The sequence below is a fragment of the Curcuma longa genome, chromosome 21, assembly GCF_044706935.1.
Source record: "Curcuma longa cultivar G26 ecotype Majalengka, Jawa Barat chromosome 21, ITB_CL_G26_1.1, whole genome shotgun sequence".
NCBI lineage: Eukaryota > Viridiplantae > Streptophyta > Magnoliopsida > Zingiberales > Zingiberaceae > Curcuma > Curcuma longa.
Genome location: NC_133881.1, coordinates 10,941,330 through 10,958,068, shown reverse-complemented (window position 1 = coordinate 10,958,068; position 16,739 = coordinate 10,941,330). Strand labels below are relative to the sequence as shown.

Here is a 16,739-nt window from a genome sequence, read left to right as displayed (position 1 = left end):
TTGTTTTTGTTAAAAATCCACCAATCCCACTGATGGGGTTGCTAAATACTTGGGGTTATTTGTAATGCCAATGCAGATTATTAACGACCATGCCTAATATAAAAATAAAAATTAGAAAAGAAACATGAAATTTTGTTGAAACTATGTCCAAGTATGATAGTTTATTATTTCTCCAATATTCTTTTTGCAGCTGAGAAATTTAGTTTGGGCTACATCCAAACATGATGTGTACTTAATGTCACGCTATTCCGTGCTTCACTGGTCGACATTGAGTTGTAATAAGTTTGAAGTTATGAATCTATCAGGACATGTAGCGCCATGTGAGGTTCGTCTCCGTGGATGATGAATTGTCTGCTAATCACTTGTAGCTATTATTTATCATTTCCTTAAATTTTGTATAACTTCTTCATATTTTCTTTTCCAAAAACATCAAGGAAGTACATTAGAAGGATTTTCTCAGACTCAAGTTAGTACATTAGCAGTAAAGGACGAGTTGCTAATAGTAGGCGGGGTTCAGGGGGAAATTATTTGTAAAGTAATTTAAATTTATCATTCTTCATATAATTAACATATTTATATTAAGATATTTGATGTTCTTCTAACTTGATATGAAATTTAGTATTTAAATCGAGATGGAATAAGCTTTTGTTGGCGAGCAACATATGATGAAAATGCTATTACAAATGCCATTGAAATATATAATAGTTCCAGGTAATTAGCCTTTTTAGTACTTTTTTATTTATTTTTAATTTGACTGAAACTCAATTTACTTAGTGGTGCTGTTCACTTCATGGCTTCCAATAATGACTCTGGAGTTCGAGACTTTGACATGGAGAAGTTTCAGCCTTGCAAGGAATTTCACTGAGTGGCCAGTGAATGTAAGGATACATTTGCTAATTATGTTTCTTTTTGCAGTGATTGACTGTTTGTGCATGTAGGTCCTATTTATTAGAATAATTTGTGGTGAGCTCATAATGAATGTGTAATATTATTTTAAGGTTTATGATATCATGCATCTAACTCTACTTGCCTAGAGGAAATCACCATTGATGTCTTTGGGAACTGAATTCTTAATTCTCTCAATATGTAAAGAACAAGCGGTAAAGCTCCACATGTCACTTGTCTTGTGAAATTGGACGAGCTAAACATAAGAACAAGAGTGTTACTTATACAAAATAAACTTTTGTGATATGTTAACGCACTTAATCATGGCCAGAACATTTATGTAGTTTTTAATGATAAAGAAATACTATGAGCTGCTTGATTAACCTTGGCTTAAATATTTAACATCCTTAAATTACTATCATTGCAATGATAGAGATGCATCAATTACATGCTAATAGAGTGCTCTAGGTTTGACGTTTATGAGATATCTTGTGAAGTATATAATAAACTGCAAGATGCTCACTTAAAGAAGATTGTTCAACTTATATTAGGATCACCAGAGTGAGATTGCCACATCATATACTAAAATGAATTTAATCAACATGTAGATGAGTTACATCAATGTGCTAAGATAAAAGTATAATGACAATTAGACATGAAGTCAATACACACATAGATACAAGTAGAGAATATTAAATGATCAAAGAATTAAGTCAATGCTTGCCTCCATCATTTACCTAGGTCCACCTCTAGGAGTCTACTAAAAAAAATCAGTGTTTTATTAGTTGTTCACTCCATATACCCTTTTTGTGCAACTCTAATTAGCACCCTTCTCTTAGATTTGTATTATCTCCTCCAAAATAGTTTCTCCCTCCTTGATTTGTACACCTATTAACACTACAACAAATTATAAAAATAGCGACGAATTATTAATGACGATTTTCATTTTCGTCGCTAAATATATGTTTTGCGACGAAATATCCAATTTCGTCTCTAACTATAATTTTTGCGGCGAAATATTTAATTTCGTCGCTAATATTTAGCGACGAAATTGTATATATCGTCGCAAAGTTAATAATTAGCGACGAAACAACCTAATTCGTCGCTAAGAGTTGTGTAGTTAGCGACGAATTTAAGGTTTCGCCGCTAACATTCGTTAAAAAACCCTAACTCACTTACCCGACCGCTCCTTCCTTTCTCGCCGACCGCTCTTTCTCTTCTCTGCCTTTCTCGCCCGACCGCTCCGCCTCTTCCTTTCTCCTGTGCCCCTGCCCCCGCCTCTTCCTTTCTCCTGCGCCACCGCTGCCTTCGCTGCCTGTCTCCGCGGCTGTGCTGCCCCCTCCGGTGCCTGCTCTGCCCGAGTCTGCCGTCTTCCTTTCTCCTGCGCCACCGCTGCCTTCGCTGCCCGTCTTCGCGACTGTGCTGCCCCCTCCGGCGCCTGCTCTGCCCGAGTCTGCCGTCTTCCTTTCTCCTGCGCCACCGCAGCCTTCGCTGCCCGTCTCCGCGGCTGTGCTGCCCCCTCTGGAGCCTGCTCTGCCCGAGTCTGCCGGATTTGCTGCCTCCTCCGCCTCCTGTGTTGCCCCCTCAGCCTTTAGGTAAAATTACTTTAAAAATAAGTTAATTAAGCAAAGATAAGAATGCCAAGATAAATATGTGACTTTACTAGATAAGATAAAGTAGTTTAAGATGGTATATGTTTGGAGATGATCGATAAATCATCAGAGTTCATACTGTTGCGTCTGTGGAGATATCAAGACGAGTTAGATAGGTACCACAGATGGGAACAAAGCCCAGTTAGCTTGGTAGTACTCTAGTTCTTCACTAATTTGTTTAGTAAATCCATGATATGGATAGATTGAAGGGTGACTTATTGATACTAGATTTTAAAAGTTGAATTGACTAGAGTTGAAGGCTTAGAGAGTATAGGGTGACCATAGAAAACTCAAGTTAATATACTATATAGCAATTTAATTGATATAAAGATTATGGATAAGATCCATATAAACAATACAAAATAGTTCAGACTTATATATATGACTTGATGAAGAGAATCCATTAGAAAAATGGACAGGTAGTTGTGGCTGTTTTTACAGTTAACATTTGATTTTTATTTTTGTACAGGTAGAACTATCCTGACTATCATGGCAAAAATTGTCTATATATATGTTTTGAAGTTTATAATTTGAGTGGACTGAAATCGAGCACAAAAAAGTCATTTGAGCTGCCTTAACGTAGACTCTATCACATAAAGTTCCTTCAAATCAACTTCTACAATACCATGAGAGAGATTTTCCACAGTGGTTTAGAGATAGAATGATAACTTTAAAGAATTCAACAAATTCAGAGATCACACATGAGTTGTACTATTTAGCTTTGGGACCTGATGTTAAAGTTCAACTATATGATGCTTGCATTGTAAATGGTATTCGATACCATACAAGGTCACGTGATTCTCGCAGAACTACTCAGAATAGTGGGGTTAGCGTACCATCATCTGATGATGGTGACAATTTGGATTTTTTTGGAGTGTTGAAGGATGTTGTTCAACTATTTTACTCTTTCAAGTATAAAGTACAATTATTCTGGTGTGACTGGTTCCAATGTAATCCTAAAAAAAAATCAATGGTTGAAGAGTTTGGCTTCTTATGTATTGACACTTCTAAAACATGGTATACTGATGACCCATTTATTTTAGCCAACCAAGCAAGACAAGTTTATTATTTAAATGATATAAAGCGTGGAGGCCATTGGAAGGTAGTGCAAAAGGTTCAACATCGAGAAATATACGAGGTAACTGAAGTTGATGAAGCATTTGAAGAAATTGAAAATAATTTGGATACTGATGTTAACCAAGATATTTCATCTAATGAGGCAAGTTCAAGTTCAATTGTTGGTGAAGACTTAGAGATATCCCATCTTTGTAGATTAGATGTTGAGCATCAACATTTAGATATATATGTCAAATGCACAAGTGGAATTATTTATGGATGCTCAAAGTATTCTTAACGATGAGGATATTGATACTGAAGTTGATAGTGATGCAGATGATCATTTATCTTCTACAGATGATGATAGTGATTAATATTTATTTACATGGTATATATATATATTTGATCTTTTTTTTACCATGACTAGGCCACCTGGGCCAAAACTGTATTTGAACTAATTACTGTATTGTAATATAATTACTGCACTTGAACTAGTTACTGCACTGGAATTTTACTAATGTATTTGAACTTTGTGTTGTGATTGTGTTTTGAGTGAAGTTTGTGATATTTTATGGATGTTTTGATTGAACTTGTTATGCTTTGAGTGTGTTTTGAGTATGCATATGTATTGGATATCAGATGAGATGAGATATGTATTAGCAGCAGGATATGAGGTAAAACAGGGAGCGTTGGGCAGTGGAAACACGTTAATTAGCGACGATTTTAAACAAATTCGTCGCTAACTTAGCGACGATTTTCAACAAAATTGTCGCTAATTAACCTTCGATACCTACAAAAACCAATTATTAGCGGCGATTTAATACATTTGTCGCGAAGTCTTAGCGACGAAAATACCAAACTCGTCGCTAACCACCAAAATATTAGCGACGAATTTAAGAAAATTCGTCGCTAAGTTTCGATATGTTTAGGGATTTTAGTCGAAATTTTAACGACGATAATTTAAAACCTCGTTGCTAATCATATAAACATTAGCGACGAAACATAGATAATTCGTCGCTAAATTTAGCGACGAAATATGAGAGTTAGCGACGATTATGATTTCGTTGCTAATGTTAGCGACGAAATATAGAAAATTTGTCGCTAATGTTAATTTGCGACCAGCTTATAGCGACGAATTTAGCGACGAAATATTATCGTCGCTAAGATGTTTTAGCGACGAAATTAAAAGGTTAGTGACTAAAATATATCGTCGCTAAATACCTGAATTCTTGTAGTGTAACCTTGGACGAGATGACAATCTTCCCATCATCCACCTCAAGAAAAAAACTAATCACAATACCTTTTCTTTCCTTAAGTTTCTAACAACTGAGACACAAGCCACTAAGATTACAAATATTTAGCGCATGAGAATGGAGAGTGAAAATTAAAAATATATATACAAGGGAAGACAATTACTTCAAGAATGCAATTTCTCTTGAGACTTACCCTTTGTTTTCTTGGATGGAAATAGAGGGAGGGATACAAGGAACTAGGAATTCATTCCCTAGTTTCAACCCTTTTGATACTGTCCAAATTATGCAGAGGAAGCACTATTCACACCAAATATCCATTAAATATGGTCAAAGAAAATAAAATTAGTCATTTTTATGTTTTTTTATTTTAGTAAATCAATTTAAACAACTCCAGTTTCCATCACTTTTTTTCTCTCCAAGAAAACCATTAGAAATATTTCTCCAATTACTACCTTCCTCTAATGAAACATAAACTCAAAGTAATTGGATCATCTATGAGTCAATTGATGGCTTGTGCACTTGAAGGAATCACTAATGATAAAGAAACCACAAACAATTACAAAGTCTTAGCACTAAAGGATGGAGAAATACTAAAACAAACTATATATATATATATATATATACTCTTAGGTGTCTTGGCAACTATGACAAAACATATTTAGTTATTAGGTTAAAAGCCATGACTCTGAGGTTGAGGTGAGTATATATTAGTGCTCTGCGACCAAAAGAACATAAAATCATCCAAAGAGAGTGATCGACAACATTGAGCCTGTTTGTTTGTGTGTGCGTATATGTAAGATTCTTTGGAAAAAAAAAACAAGATAACATTTATATGAGATAACTCAATTTGCTAGAGAACTAGTGCAACATGCAATAAAATATCTTCTCAAATAGAATCCAAGTCATTTTGCCAGTTTTTCTGTGTCATTGGGTCCTGTATACAAAGTCAGTGGCTGGTATAAGTAAAACAAGATGTGTTGGAATCGAAAAGGCAGCAATCTATCCTCTAAAATGGCTCTTTCATGATCCATTAGTCACTTATGTAGCCACAAGAATGTTCAGTATCAGCATTGAACATGCCCCTATGATGCTTGAATATGGTATTCCTACTTTTCTTTTGGATTTTTTTCCTTGCATATAGGTTTCACTTTTTATTTACAGATACAATTACATGACTTTCTTATATCAAACTCTTTACATTTATCTAAAAAATTGGTATACACTTTAAAATTTACTTTCTTGAATATGTCAATAAAAAATTCACTAGATTTTTTCTTGCGTTATGTTTACATTCCCAGCAAAAACATCTAGAGCACACTCAAATCCAACACAACTCTCTTGATTATTTTCATCAAAAAATCAATTATGATAGATTGAAACACCATGGCCCCAAAAATTAATATCCAAACCTGCATCATGATTCATTATAGGTTCATCATGTGCATCTCTTAGTCCGGATGGACAACTTCTTGTGGTTGTGGGGGACTACCCGGAAGGTCAATTGCTTGACGCACATACGGGAAAGGTGTGTATGGAAATTCATTGGCTTTTCTGGAAATTACTGGGTTTAAGTTCTTGATCATCACTATCAATATTTACCAATGTGAAATTTTGAAGTAGAAAAAACTAATTTGTGAGACATGCATTGTGATCCTACATTGGCAAGTTCTAGCCAAGTAAACAAATTTGTGATAATTACATTCTTGCAATAGACTATCGATACCTTGCAAGGCCACTCGGACTTCTCTTTTGCGTCGGCATGGCATCCAGATGGGTACATAATTGCCACCGGAAACCAAGACAAGACCTGCCGTATTTGGGATGTGAGGAATCTATCCAAATCTCTAGTTGTTCTGAGAGGCAACCTTGGTGCAATAAGATCTATCCGCTTCACATCAGACGGACAATTCATGGCGATGGCAGAGCCTGCAGATTTTGTTCACATCTTTGATGTGGGTAGTGGGTACAAGCAGCGGCAAGAAGTGGACTTCTTCGGAGAGATTTCAGGAGTGTCATTCAGTCCGGATACAGAGTCTCTCTTCATAGGCATATGGGACCATTCCTACGGTAGTCTCCTACAATACAATCGCAATAGGAACTACTCATACCTTGATTGTCTCCTCTGATGCTACAATTATTCAAAGGTTTGAGGCTCAAGAGCTGGTTTTTAGTGTCAATACGTTTTGTCAATAAACTTAGACACTTTGGTATGTTAAATGTACAGAAGCACACATCAGATGAAAGCAAAGGAAGAGAGGGAATGAACTTTGAGAGAAATTATCCTCTATAATTTATCAATTTTTTCTTGTATTTTAGCTTTAGGTACCGTATTGTCAGCTCGTGTATTTAAAAATTATGATACATTTACTGGTTCATCCATCAAGCTCTTGTTCTATAGGATTTGGCACAAGAAATTATATATATATAAAATATATATGAGAAGTATTTTCAATTTTCTGATATTATGCCTAAAATTGTGAAGAGCCCCATTAGGTCTAATGAGTTTGATTGTTGTTGTTGTATGACTAAAATGATTAAAAGTAGTGAATTAATAGGTCAATCATCCTTCTTCAATCTTTTGTAAAAAAAAAGTAGAATCCGTCATTCTAACAACCCCACATAATTGGTCTCACAATCATCTATGAGAAGTTAAATTGAAAAACTGCAATTGATCAACTCAACTATGCTCCAGGGACTTAATCATCCTTCTTCGAGAAAGCTAGTTAATTGATTTAGTATGATTATTTATTTATTTTGTTTCAACAACTGTTTCAGCAGAGTTTAAAATGTTAAATAGAAAGATTTTAGGATGGTTGGTGGTTTCAAATTATAATTGTTAATCTTAAAATAATCAAATTTTAATTACACATCATTTTATTAATTATGTGAGCAAAATATAACCCTCGGGGCATAGGTGAGTTGGTTACGATGCAACAAACTTATAGAAGAGAACAAGGGTTCGAATCCTGGCGAAGCCCGTCAAAAGGATTCGATAAATAATAAATAGCACAGATAAATGATTAAGGATAGTGTGACAAATCATTCTGTGATATATTATAAAAAAATAATTTAAAATTTTATTAAAATAGAGGGATTTTCAAGGGATATAAATTATTAATTAATCTTTTATATGATAAATATAGTTTATAAAAATAAAGGAAAACAATGTAAATTATATACAAATTGTTTTTTTAATTAGTAAGATGAGACACATTCTTTTTTTAAAATTTTACTTTTTATTAATTAGTTTTTATTATTTATCTTCTTCCTTTAAACTAAACCACCTCTCTAATCCAATTGCTTCAACTATCTTGATCTCGATGGAAACAGCTGGCGGAGAAGTCCCTCGTCGGAGGAGCAACGAGGAGGCGGCGGCGGCGCAGGCGGTGGCTGCTATGACGTGCCCGGTGTGCAAGAGGACGTTCTCTTCGACTAAAGCCATGCACGGCCACCTGCGAACCCACCCGGAGAGGAACTACCGCGGCACAAATCCCAATCCCCGCGCAAAACCGTCCAAGAAAAAGACGCCGGCGGCCGGTGATGGAAGTCGTCAGCCTGTCGTCATCAGCACCGATTTCCTCATCCTGACGGCCGAGCGTGAGAGGTCACAGAGCACGGGAATACTTGAGAGGAGCATGATTAAGGAGGAGACGAAGGTTGACAGGGAGGACGGCGGCTGCAGCACTTCGACCAGCGCTGCTGCTCCTCCTCGTAAGTACGAGCACCGCCGACGCCGCATGAGCTTCTCTTCTTATCAAGCATCGGAAGGCCACAAGAGCGCCCGAGCCATCAAGATAAGTCCATTAATGGCGGCGGCGGAGGTGGGAATGTTGTCTGAGAAGGAGTGGATTGCTGTGGATGCTCTGAAGCTGTTGGGAGAATCCGCTGTCTCAACGCCGACGCTGGCAGCGACGCACTCGCCGTTGACGTTCGATCTAACCCAGCCGCCATCCCCGTTGCCGCCTCCGCCTCCGCCTCCGCCTCCGGCGGATCAAAGATAGGAGACGAACTAGTTGTGGATTTCGATTTCATTGTTTGTTAAAAAAAAAAATCAGTTTATTGTTTACTTTGTTTGATAATACTTCTTCTTCTAGGGAGAAAAAGTAATTTCAAGCATCTCTCTACGTGACAAATGACTCCATTAAAATGTTCTATTTCCTTCACAAAATTGCTCAAACCAAAACCAAAGCAGGAAAAAACAGAACTTAACCTTCACAAGTTCATATCTAAGAGAAAAAAGAAATAGTCAAAAAAGAAAAAGAAAAAGAAAAATTGATATACTGCAGCCAAATAAGCAACCAGATGAATAACTAATAAATACTAACTATTCACCTTAAAAGATATTCATATTACCCAAAGTGAAGTTTTATCCAATTTCAGCTAAACTAGCAGGGTATCAACTCTACTTCACTACTTGTAATCCTTCGTGCATGAGTAACAGAACATGGCACTAAATACAGTAACTGTAAAACTTTTCACCTGCTAGTTCTTCTAATCAGAATATCATTTTCTTGATGCTAATGTTCGTCTGTTAAATAACTTACATACGGGTCTTTGACTATGATCGATGCAGGTTCCTTGAGTAGTACATAACCGGTGCTCTTTGACCCGGGAGGGACTGGAATAAGGTGGGGTTTGGCACAAAAGGACCCTGGTTCTCTGAGGTGATCTTCTGATTCATAAAACTGAAATTGGCACTTGAGTAGAGATTAGGGAGCAAGGGTCTTATATAATCGACCGTTTGGTTTTGTAATGGATAGTAGAAGAGTGAAGTATGAGGTAAAGAGCTATGACTTGAATTTGTAAGTGCCAAATTGCTTGCTGAATTTGTTAGGAATCCTCTTGCACCATTCTCATGCCGAGGGTCATCAATCACAATCACCTGATCCATTATTTGACAAGATAAACGAGGATCTTTATGTGGTTGCAATTGCTGAATCTGCTGATCAAGTTTAGCTGTACAACCAGATTGCAGTGGAACACCCGTAGAGCCACCACCAATTGGCCTTCGAGGTAAATTCAGTGGAATTTGGTGATCAACTAGAGGTACAGTTTGGCCAAAAGCTCGAGGAGGCCCAGCAACAGGCTGATTATGCTGATACTGAAAGTTGACCTGCTTCATGTGATTGTTGTTCAAAGCATATTCAGGATGAGAAAGATTTACCTGTTGACTGTAATTCAATGCAGGTTGACATTGTTCATTTCGATCATGGTTCTGGACCAGTAAGTTTTTACCCATCAACCTTAGCATAGGACTGGAAACAGAATGATTCTGTGATTGAAGTGATGGCCTGGGTGAACATGTATTGCCACAAGTAGGAAACTTGACTGGAAAATCCAGTGAACTCTTCAGCAAAGTTAATTTACTAGGTGCCCCAGTTTCTGAGTTGTCTGTCATACAATGATTCTGATTCTGGTAGAGAGTAAAAGAGGATGAGTTCCTCGGTTGAATGGGCAAGTCTGATACCCACTTTGGCGTGGTAGTCTTGACAGTACCACATTGCCTGAACGATTCAGAAACTTTATTAATTCTCTCTCTGCACGAGCCGCGTAAGCACTTATCATCCTGGCATTGATGAGGTTTTTTATCTGGCAGAATCTCAGTTTCTTGCTCCTTATTATCTAAATTTCCCTCCTGAACTACTTCAATACTTTCTGCAGAAAGAATTGCTGGATTTGAGTTATCATTGGCATTAGCAGATCCAGATGACTTTTCGGCACCTTGAAATTTTAGGTCTGATGGAGATGGTAGAGAGATAGTTGATGCAGTGGAAATGGGAGATCCAGACGGTTCCCTGCCAGTTGATACATTCTTGGAATGAGTTGTTGTAATTCTAATAGAACTTGTTGATGAGCTCCTTTCTGGTTCATCATTGTGACAAGTCAAACAACCACTAGACTCGTGAAGAGAAAGAGTATCATCAGCTGGCTCTTGCTCTGGCTGCATCATGTGAGAATATGTTCTTCCTTTAACCTCTGTCAATTTAATCTGCTGATCTCCATTCTCATTAGAATTACTATCAGCATGAAACTTCTCTTGATGTTGGAACTGTACTGTGCGGGCTTCAGTTAAATAAATTGGTTGCTCATGTTCTTCAGATTGACAAGAATCTAGTTGTGTGCCAAGAGATGGTGCAGTCTTTTCTGAGATTACACCATCATGAGCAATAGGATCGGGATTAGTTCTCTCCATGGAAGATCTGGTCCCATAATCTCTGGAGTCAGATATTTCGATTTGCATGCCTAACGTTTCAGTTTCGGTTCCATGGAATTGAGTTTGTGAACTCAGATTTGTTGAATTGCTGTTTTCCTGGTGTTCCATTATGGTTGAGTATTGAGATGCCACATCATTCATAGCTCCTCCAAATGTTGTAATATTCCTCAGTGCAGAACATTGGTTAGATCCTATTGTTTCGCTTCCATCTATTCTGGGAAGAGCACAACATGTAGATGAACTTGCATTATTCAATGGTGGAAGTTCTCCTTCCTGAACAGTCCTTGAGACAGTACTGTACTTACGTAACTTTTTTAAGATGGATGGTTTCTCAATTTCTCCATCTTTCCCTCCTAAACAAAGTCGCCTCTTAACTGTGTCATTATTCTTCAAAGCTTCAGCTTTCAACATCATTGTTTTCCTATTAGAAGCACTATTGAGCCTGTCTTGAGTGCCCGCATCCTTCTCTGTTAATTTCAACACTGATGAACATGTAAAGCTCCCTGATGATCTTGATAATTTCAAAACAAGACTATTAGTTGTGATCAAATTTTCCGAAGACGATTTGGAGTTTGGCTGAGGCAGTTCCATAGACCCATGCTTCCCTTGATCCATGGTACGGGCAACATTATATAGGAAATTTACTCTCTTCTTCTTTGGAGAACCAATCAGCTCTTCATATGAACTAGATAATCTCTTGGTCTGTGCCTTCACATCAGGAGAGTTGCCTGAATCTGGTTGGACATTCATGTTACTAGAAGGTAGCATGTCCTCCAAGCTACTGCAGTTGTCGTCTATGCTCAACCTTTTCCGGACCTGTGAGCGCTTAGCACGTGCCCACTGCTTTACTGTTGCAAATAAAATGGTCTTGTCTCTCTCTTCTGGCTCTGATGTGCATGTCAGAGATCCATCATTCTTCTGATGATTCTCTGTGTTGCAATCCAATTTATCTGTAGAATGGATCTGCTATCGCAATATAGAAAAATGTTATACCAGATTGTTCATCACAAGCATAAAGAAAGGGGAAAAATATTATGCATGCAGAATCTGATGCAAGATAAGCTTAGAGTGTTTTTGCTTTGTGTTGCTGTAAAAGCAACCACCTATGCTTAGAGCCATAAGTCTGCATATTACCAAATTCTGAAGATAGATTCTCAAAAACAACCAAACTTATGTATCAAAAACAATCAAGAACGTTCAACATCTTGGTTAAGAGAAGTAAAGAAATCCAGTATAAAAGGACACAAACTGATCAGTACTTACAATGCCAAAAGAATTTAAAGAAAGAATAACTTGAGCAATATTAAGAAGCTGACAGAAGTGAATACTATGAGTGTCATTATATTGTATTGGTGTCCTTGAGACTATGCTTGATCTATACTTAATCATGGAAAGCATTTTGTCCATCACAGAAAAGAGACAACCATGTTCATTATCCAAGATAGTATCCATGTTCACTAGCATATATACAAGCAAAAAGTACTGAAGTTTGTTGCTCAGTGAATCCTTTACCTGTGACTTCATGTTAGATGAGAGACCATTCTCATTTTGTGCTTTCAATTTCATATATTTCAAATGTTTTGATGCAAAATGCTTTTTCTTGCTAATTGATAGAGCTTCCCTTGCCTTTGATTCTTTTGCATGTTTCCTGAGCTCAAACTTTTCAAGTGATATTTCTTGTTCACTTAACTTGGACAAAATCCTAAGCTTTACACCATCTGAATCAACATACACTGGTTCAGTCCTATCATACTCGGAATGAATTGGTGAAACATCTTGTCTTTTGGTCAGCCCATCCACACCACTAGTTGGAGCATTCAGTAATGCCAATTCAGAACTCCAGTTTGTACCATTCCTCTTATCAAGGTCTTCAAGAGTGCAGCAGCTAGAACTTGCATAGACATCCACCATCAACCTCTTCTTTTTTGGCTTGACTTTATATATTGAAACATTACTCTGCATGCCCTTAGAGTTGGACTCCATCGCGAGACATTGGTCTATGTGAGCATTCAGAGTGGTATTCGAAGTGAAAGAGAATGTTTTACAGACAGGGCAGACCTTTGAAGCCATAGGATGCAGAATGATTCTAGAATCTTTTACAGTGCCTTCAGTTTGTCTAGTCTCTAAGACTGGAGCCAATTTCACTATCTGCCTGTCTCTTTTAGCCGAAGGTTCACAAAATTTTTCAAGAGTATGGCTAAGATCAGTAACCTCACACTGTGACTGTGTTGTAGTAGATCTGACTAGAGATACAGAAAGAGGATTACCAATCGGACTTAAAATTTCTTCAGTTTGTTGAGATGTTCCAAAAGCTGAGCCAATTCCAACATCACTATGGCTCAACTCATTCACAGACAAGTCACGGTTAGAAGTAGAATTTGTTTCCACCAGTGATGGATGGATGGATTGAACTAAAACAGGCTCCTTTGAGGTTAATCCTGATATCTTTGGAACACTAGAAGGATCTTCATTGGAGTGATTACCAGTTGTAAGAAGATCCAAGTGTGAAGAAACTTGTTCAGCTTCAGAACCAGCAGTAGGCTGAGTTAATACTTCCAACTTTCTGAGACTGTCAGCTCTCAGTACATCAGGAGGTTCGAAAGGTGGCAACAACTCTTTGATACCATGCTTCAAACAAAACTTCAAGAACTGTTGAGCAAATGGCCAAGAAGCTTCAATCCCTTTGCAACGTGATGCAAAGACATAATCTCTAAGGAACAAAAAAAAAATGAAATAAGCTTACTTATAAAATTACAAGTCTACAGCACTAAGTAACTAAAATCTTCAACTCCATGTTTCCAAGAAAAGATAGAAGCAAAGCAAAGAAGACCTGCTTATGAGATGACCTTTGTGGCTGTATTTGTTCTGAATATATCTCATACTAATTGCTATAGTTAGATTCCTTTCTAATCGAGGAAAGAGACAGAGTTTATAACTTCTAGTTGTTCTATGTCTATATAGCAAAACTATATCATCGATGAAGATTTTTAAAAACTCAAATTTATCATTGAACTGTTTAAAATTCATTCAAGATGAAATTAAAGCACAAAGAAGAATCTGATATTTGTAGTTGATACTTGATAGACCTTCAGGAAATTGATCTATTCATATACGCCGGATCTTGAAAAGATTTCATATGCGCCAGATCTTGAAAAGATTTCATATGTTATATGATTGAGGAGCAAAAGGGGAATCCCTGTAGAAAAGGGGGTATAAACTATCAGAAAATAACTCCAGCTGAAGAACTTTTACCTTATAGAGAAATTGGCAGTTCTCTCTCCAAGGATTGGTGGATCTAATTCCTCTTGGGAGGCAAGGTTTCCAGACGAACCCCTTTCATCAGTCCTTACTTCTTCAAGTTTGGAGGAACATCTTGTATCTGGAGAGTTTCCACTAGATAATAACATCTGAAGAAGGTCCTCTCAATTATCTCTAAATGTTCCAGCAGTTGTACTGCTCCAAAAGTTTTGGTTCTATTGGGCCTTCTTTTATGCTTAGCCTCCAACATAACAAAGGACTTGGCTCCTAAAACCCCTCAAGAAGACAAAGTGAACTTCAAAACCCAAAAATCCAACCACCTTTTTTCTCCTCTCATGACCTGATTATTGTGCCTGCAAAATCATAGGAACAGAAGTCAAAGGTATGAGATCATCCAGAAATATAACTTGGAGATAACTTCAAGAACATTATTTCATGTGCACATAAGACTGGATTCAAGGGTTTCATTAAAGCAATAAAGTTAGGTCAGGTTGCATCAAGACCCATAATCTCCCAAATGGTAGTGAGATAAAAAGTCAAGTGAGAGATGAGCTTCCCCAGGTGTCATTTTATGTGGCAGAATTGAGCATACTCAGGTTCCAACATAGGCTAGCACAACTATATCAGGAAGAGAACAAGAAAGGAAGGGAAAGGGGAAAAAATAAAATTTTGTCAAACACAAATCACATGAAATGATAAGTAGAGAAACATGGGCAGGATACATGTTCAGGTCAAAAAGGTGGAACACCACCACCACCACCACAAACCACTCAGGAGAGAGCAAAAGCGTCTTCAACTCAAGAGAAACTTCATCCAAAAATTCCTCTTGTAGAGTTCCCAGGGAAGATCATTACGTAGAAGTAAACAGATGTAAAAAAAAAAAAAAAAAAAACGGAGACCATAAAATCTCGAAGATCTCACGAAGATTCTTTATAGATCACAGAAGGAAGCACAACAACAGAGGCAAAAGGAGAAATTGTTCAAAGAAAGGACAACATAAAAAGGATAAGAACTCCCATTAGACCTCGTCGCCTAGAGTAAAGATGAAGAAAAACCATCCCTAGAATTTCTTCTGTCTTCCAAAATGAAGGAACAAGGAACTGGACATAAATCGAAGATCCAAAAAAACAGGAGAAGCAAAAGAGAACCCGAACATGGCAGATCCAGAAAGGGCATGGCTTGATACTGATTTTTTTTTTAAAAAAAAACATCGAAATGAAATCCCTATGAGAAAGAACAAAAATACCTCAAAAACAAACTTGCCACCGTCAATTGATCCATACCTTATCAAGTTTGCAGCTTTCCCAATAATTGTTGCTTGTGATGGCCAAATCGGATCTAGAGAGAGGAAAAAAATCTGAAACTTGGAGAAGTGACGAAGAAGGGAAAGCCTTAGCTTGCTTTCACCCTTTCACTTCACAACTCACAATTAATGGATAGGAGAGACCAGAGAGAAGAAGAAAAATGAGAAAACAGCATCCACCCACATCCATGGCATCAGGTTCCCCAATAGAAGCACACCTCTGTAGCACGAACAGCAACTGAGAGAGAGAGAGAGAGAGAGAGAGAGAGAGAGAGAGAAGGGGCAAAAGTAAAGAGAGGTGTTTTGAAGGAGCTGTACTAAGCCTGTACTGTTTCTCTTGCTGCTATTAAAACGGCATTTTACCGTGTTTATTTATCACATAACGTAGCTTTTCTGTATTGGGCAGCAGCCATTATTGGGCAAATACATCAAGCCCCCCTCGTAATTATAGAATTTTAAGTTTGAATCCCTCACTCAAAAATAAAGAAAATTAATACTCTACAATGTATTATAATTAATAATTGAATCATAAATACTTAATTAATCTGTTAAATAATTGTTGGGATGGTAATAAACCTCAATGATCAAATGTGGAAAGATACTTGATTCATTTAAGTTTGTTTTTCAACTTATGCTTCATGATCCATTAGTTTATTATCGATGAATTAGTAGAATATATATTTGAGCAATTTAAAATTTGGATACTTAATTTGTTGTCGCCTTGTGATGAATTGTGGCATGTCTAAGTTGACACGTTTAAACAAGCCAATAAGGCTTATTGAATGTCTAATCCAATTTGATTCATTTCGACCTTCCTAATTTATATAGAAGATGAAAAGAGAGGTGAAATTAGATTTAAACAAGAAAAAAAAAATAAAAGGAAAAAAGTTCATAAATTTATAGGGATGTAAATGAAAAAAACATATATACTCTTAAAAGGAAATTTCAGTTTTGCCCCTCTTATTTTTAACTTTATTAACTCAAAATGTCACTGACTATATTTGGCTTTAGAAACTAGAAGAGGAATTAAAGAACTTGAAATATAATATAAAGAGGATGTGAGAAGAAATTCATAAGATTTTTTTTCTTCTAATTTTAATCCTTTTCTCTCTAAAAAA

General features: G+C 36.9%; 2 protein-coding genes across 3 annotated transcripts in view; one reads left to right on the top strand and one right to left on the bottom strand.

Moving 5' to 3' along the window:
* LOC141814885 (putative WD repeat-containing protein C2A9.03) overlaps positions 1–7,067 on the top strand; it is a 9,525-nt gene extending 2,458 nt beyond the window's left edge. The window contains exons 8-9 of the mRNA XM_074702839.1: positions 6,277–6,371; positions 6,559–7,067. Coding sequence (XP_074558940.1) covers positions 6,277–6,371; positions 6,559–6,972 — 509 coding nt within the window. The 3' untranslated portion in view covers positions 6,973–7,067. The remainder of the gene's footprint in view (positions 1–6,276; positions 6,372–6,558) is intronic.
* Positions 7,068–9,138: 2,071 nt separating this feature from the next.
* LOC141815284 (uncharacterized) lies at positions 9,139–15,883 on the bottom strand. Of its 2 annotated transcripts, none has more exons than XM_074703216.1 (4): positions 15,565–15,883; positions 14,313–14,671; positions 12,573–13,770; positions 9,139–12,023 (listed from the first exon to the last, which is right to left on the bottom strand). In XM_074703216.1, the coding sequence occupies exons 2-4, from the start codon at positions 14,465–14,467 to the stop codon at positions 9,405–9,407; spliced, it is 3,972 nt and encodes a 1,323-aa protein (XP_074559317.1). In that variant the 5' UTR covers positions 14,468–14,671; positions 15,565–15,883; the 3' UTR covers positions 9,139–9,404. The 2 variants fall into 2 exon arrangements, with proteins under 2 accessions (XP_074559317.1, XP_074559315.1); XM_074703214.1 differs by having other exon boundaries at positions 15,602–15,883.
* Between the last annotated feature and the right edge of the window lie 856 nt (positions 15,884–16,739).

Excerpts from the sequence above, each read along its gene's own strand:
- LOC141815284 (XM_074703216.1), bottom strand. The coding sequence starts at position 14,467 with ATGTTATTATCTAGTGGAAACTCTCCAGATACAAGATGTTCCTCCAAA. Across the intron at positions 13,771-14,312 it reads ACTGCCAATTTCTCTATAAG|AGATTATGTCTTTGCATCAC; the intron begins GTAAAAGTTCTT and ends TTTGTTCCTTAG. Across the intron at positions 12,024-12,572 it reads CATCTAACATGAAGTCACAG|ATCCATTCTACAGATAAATT; the intron begins GTAAAGGATTCA and ends TTGCGATAGCAG.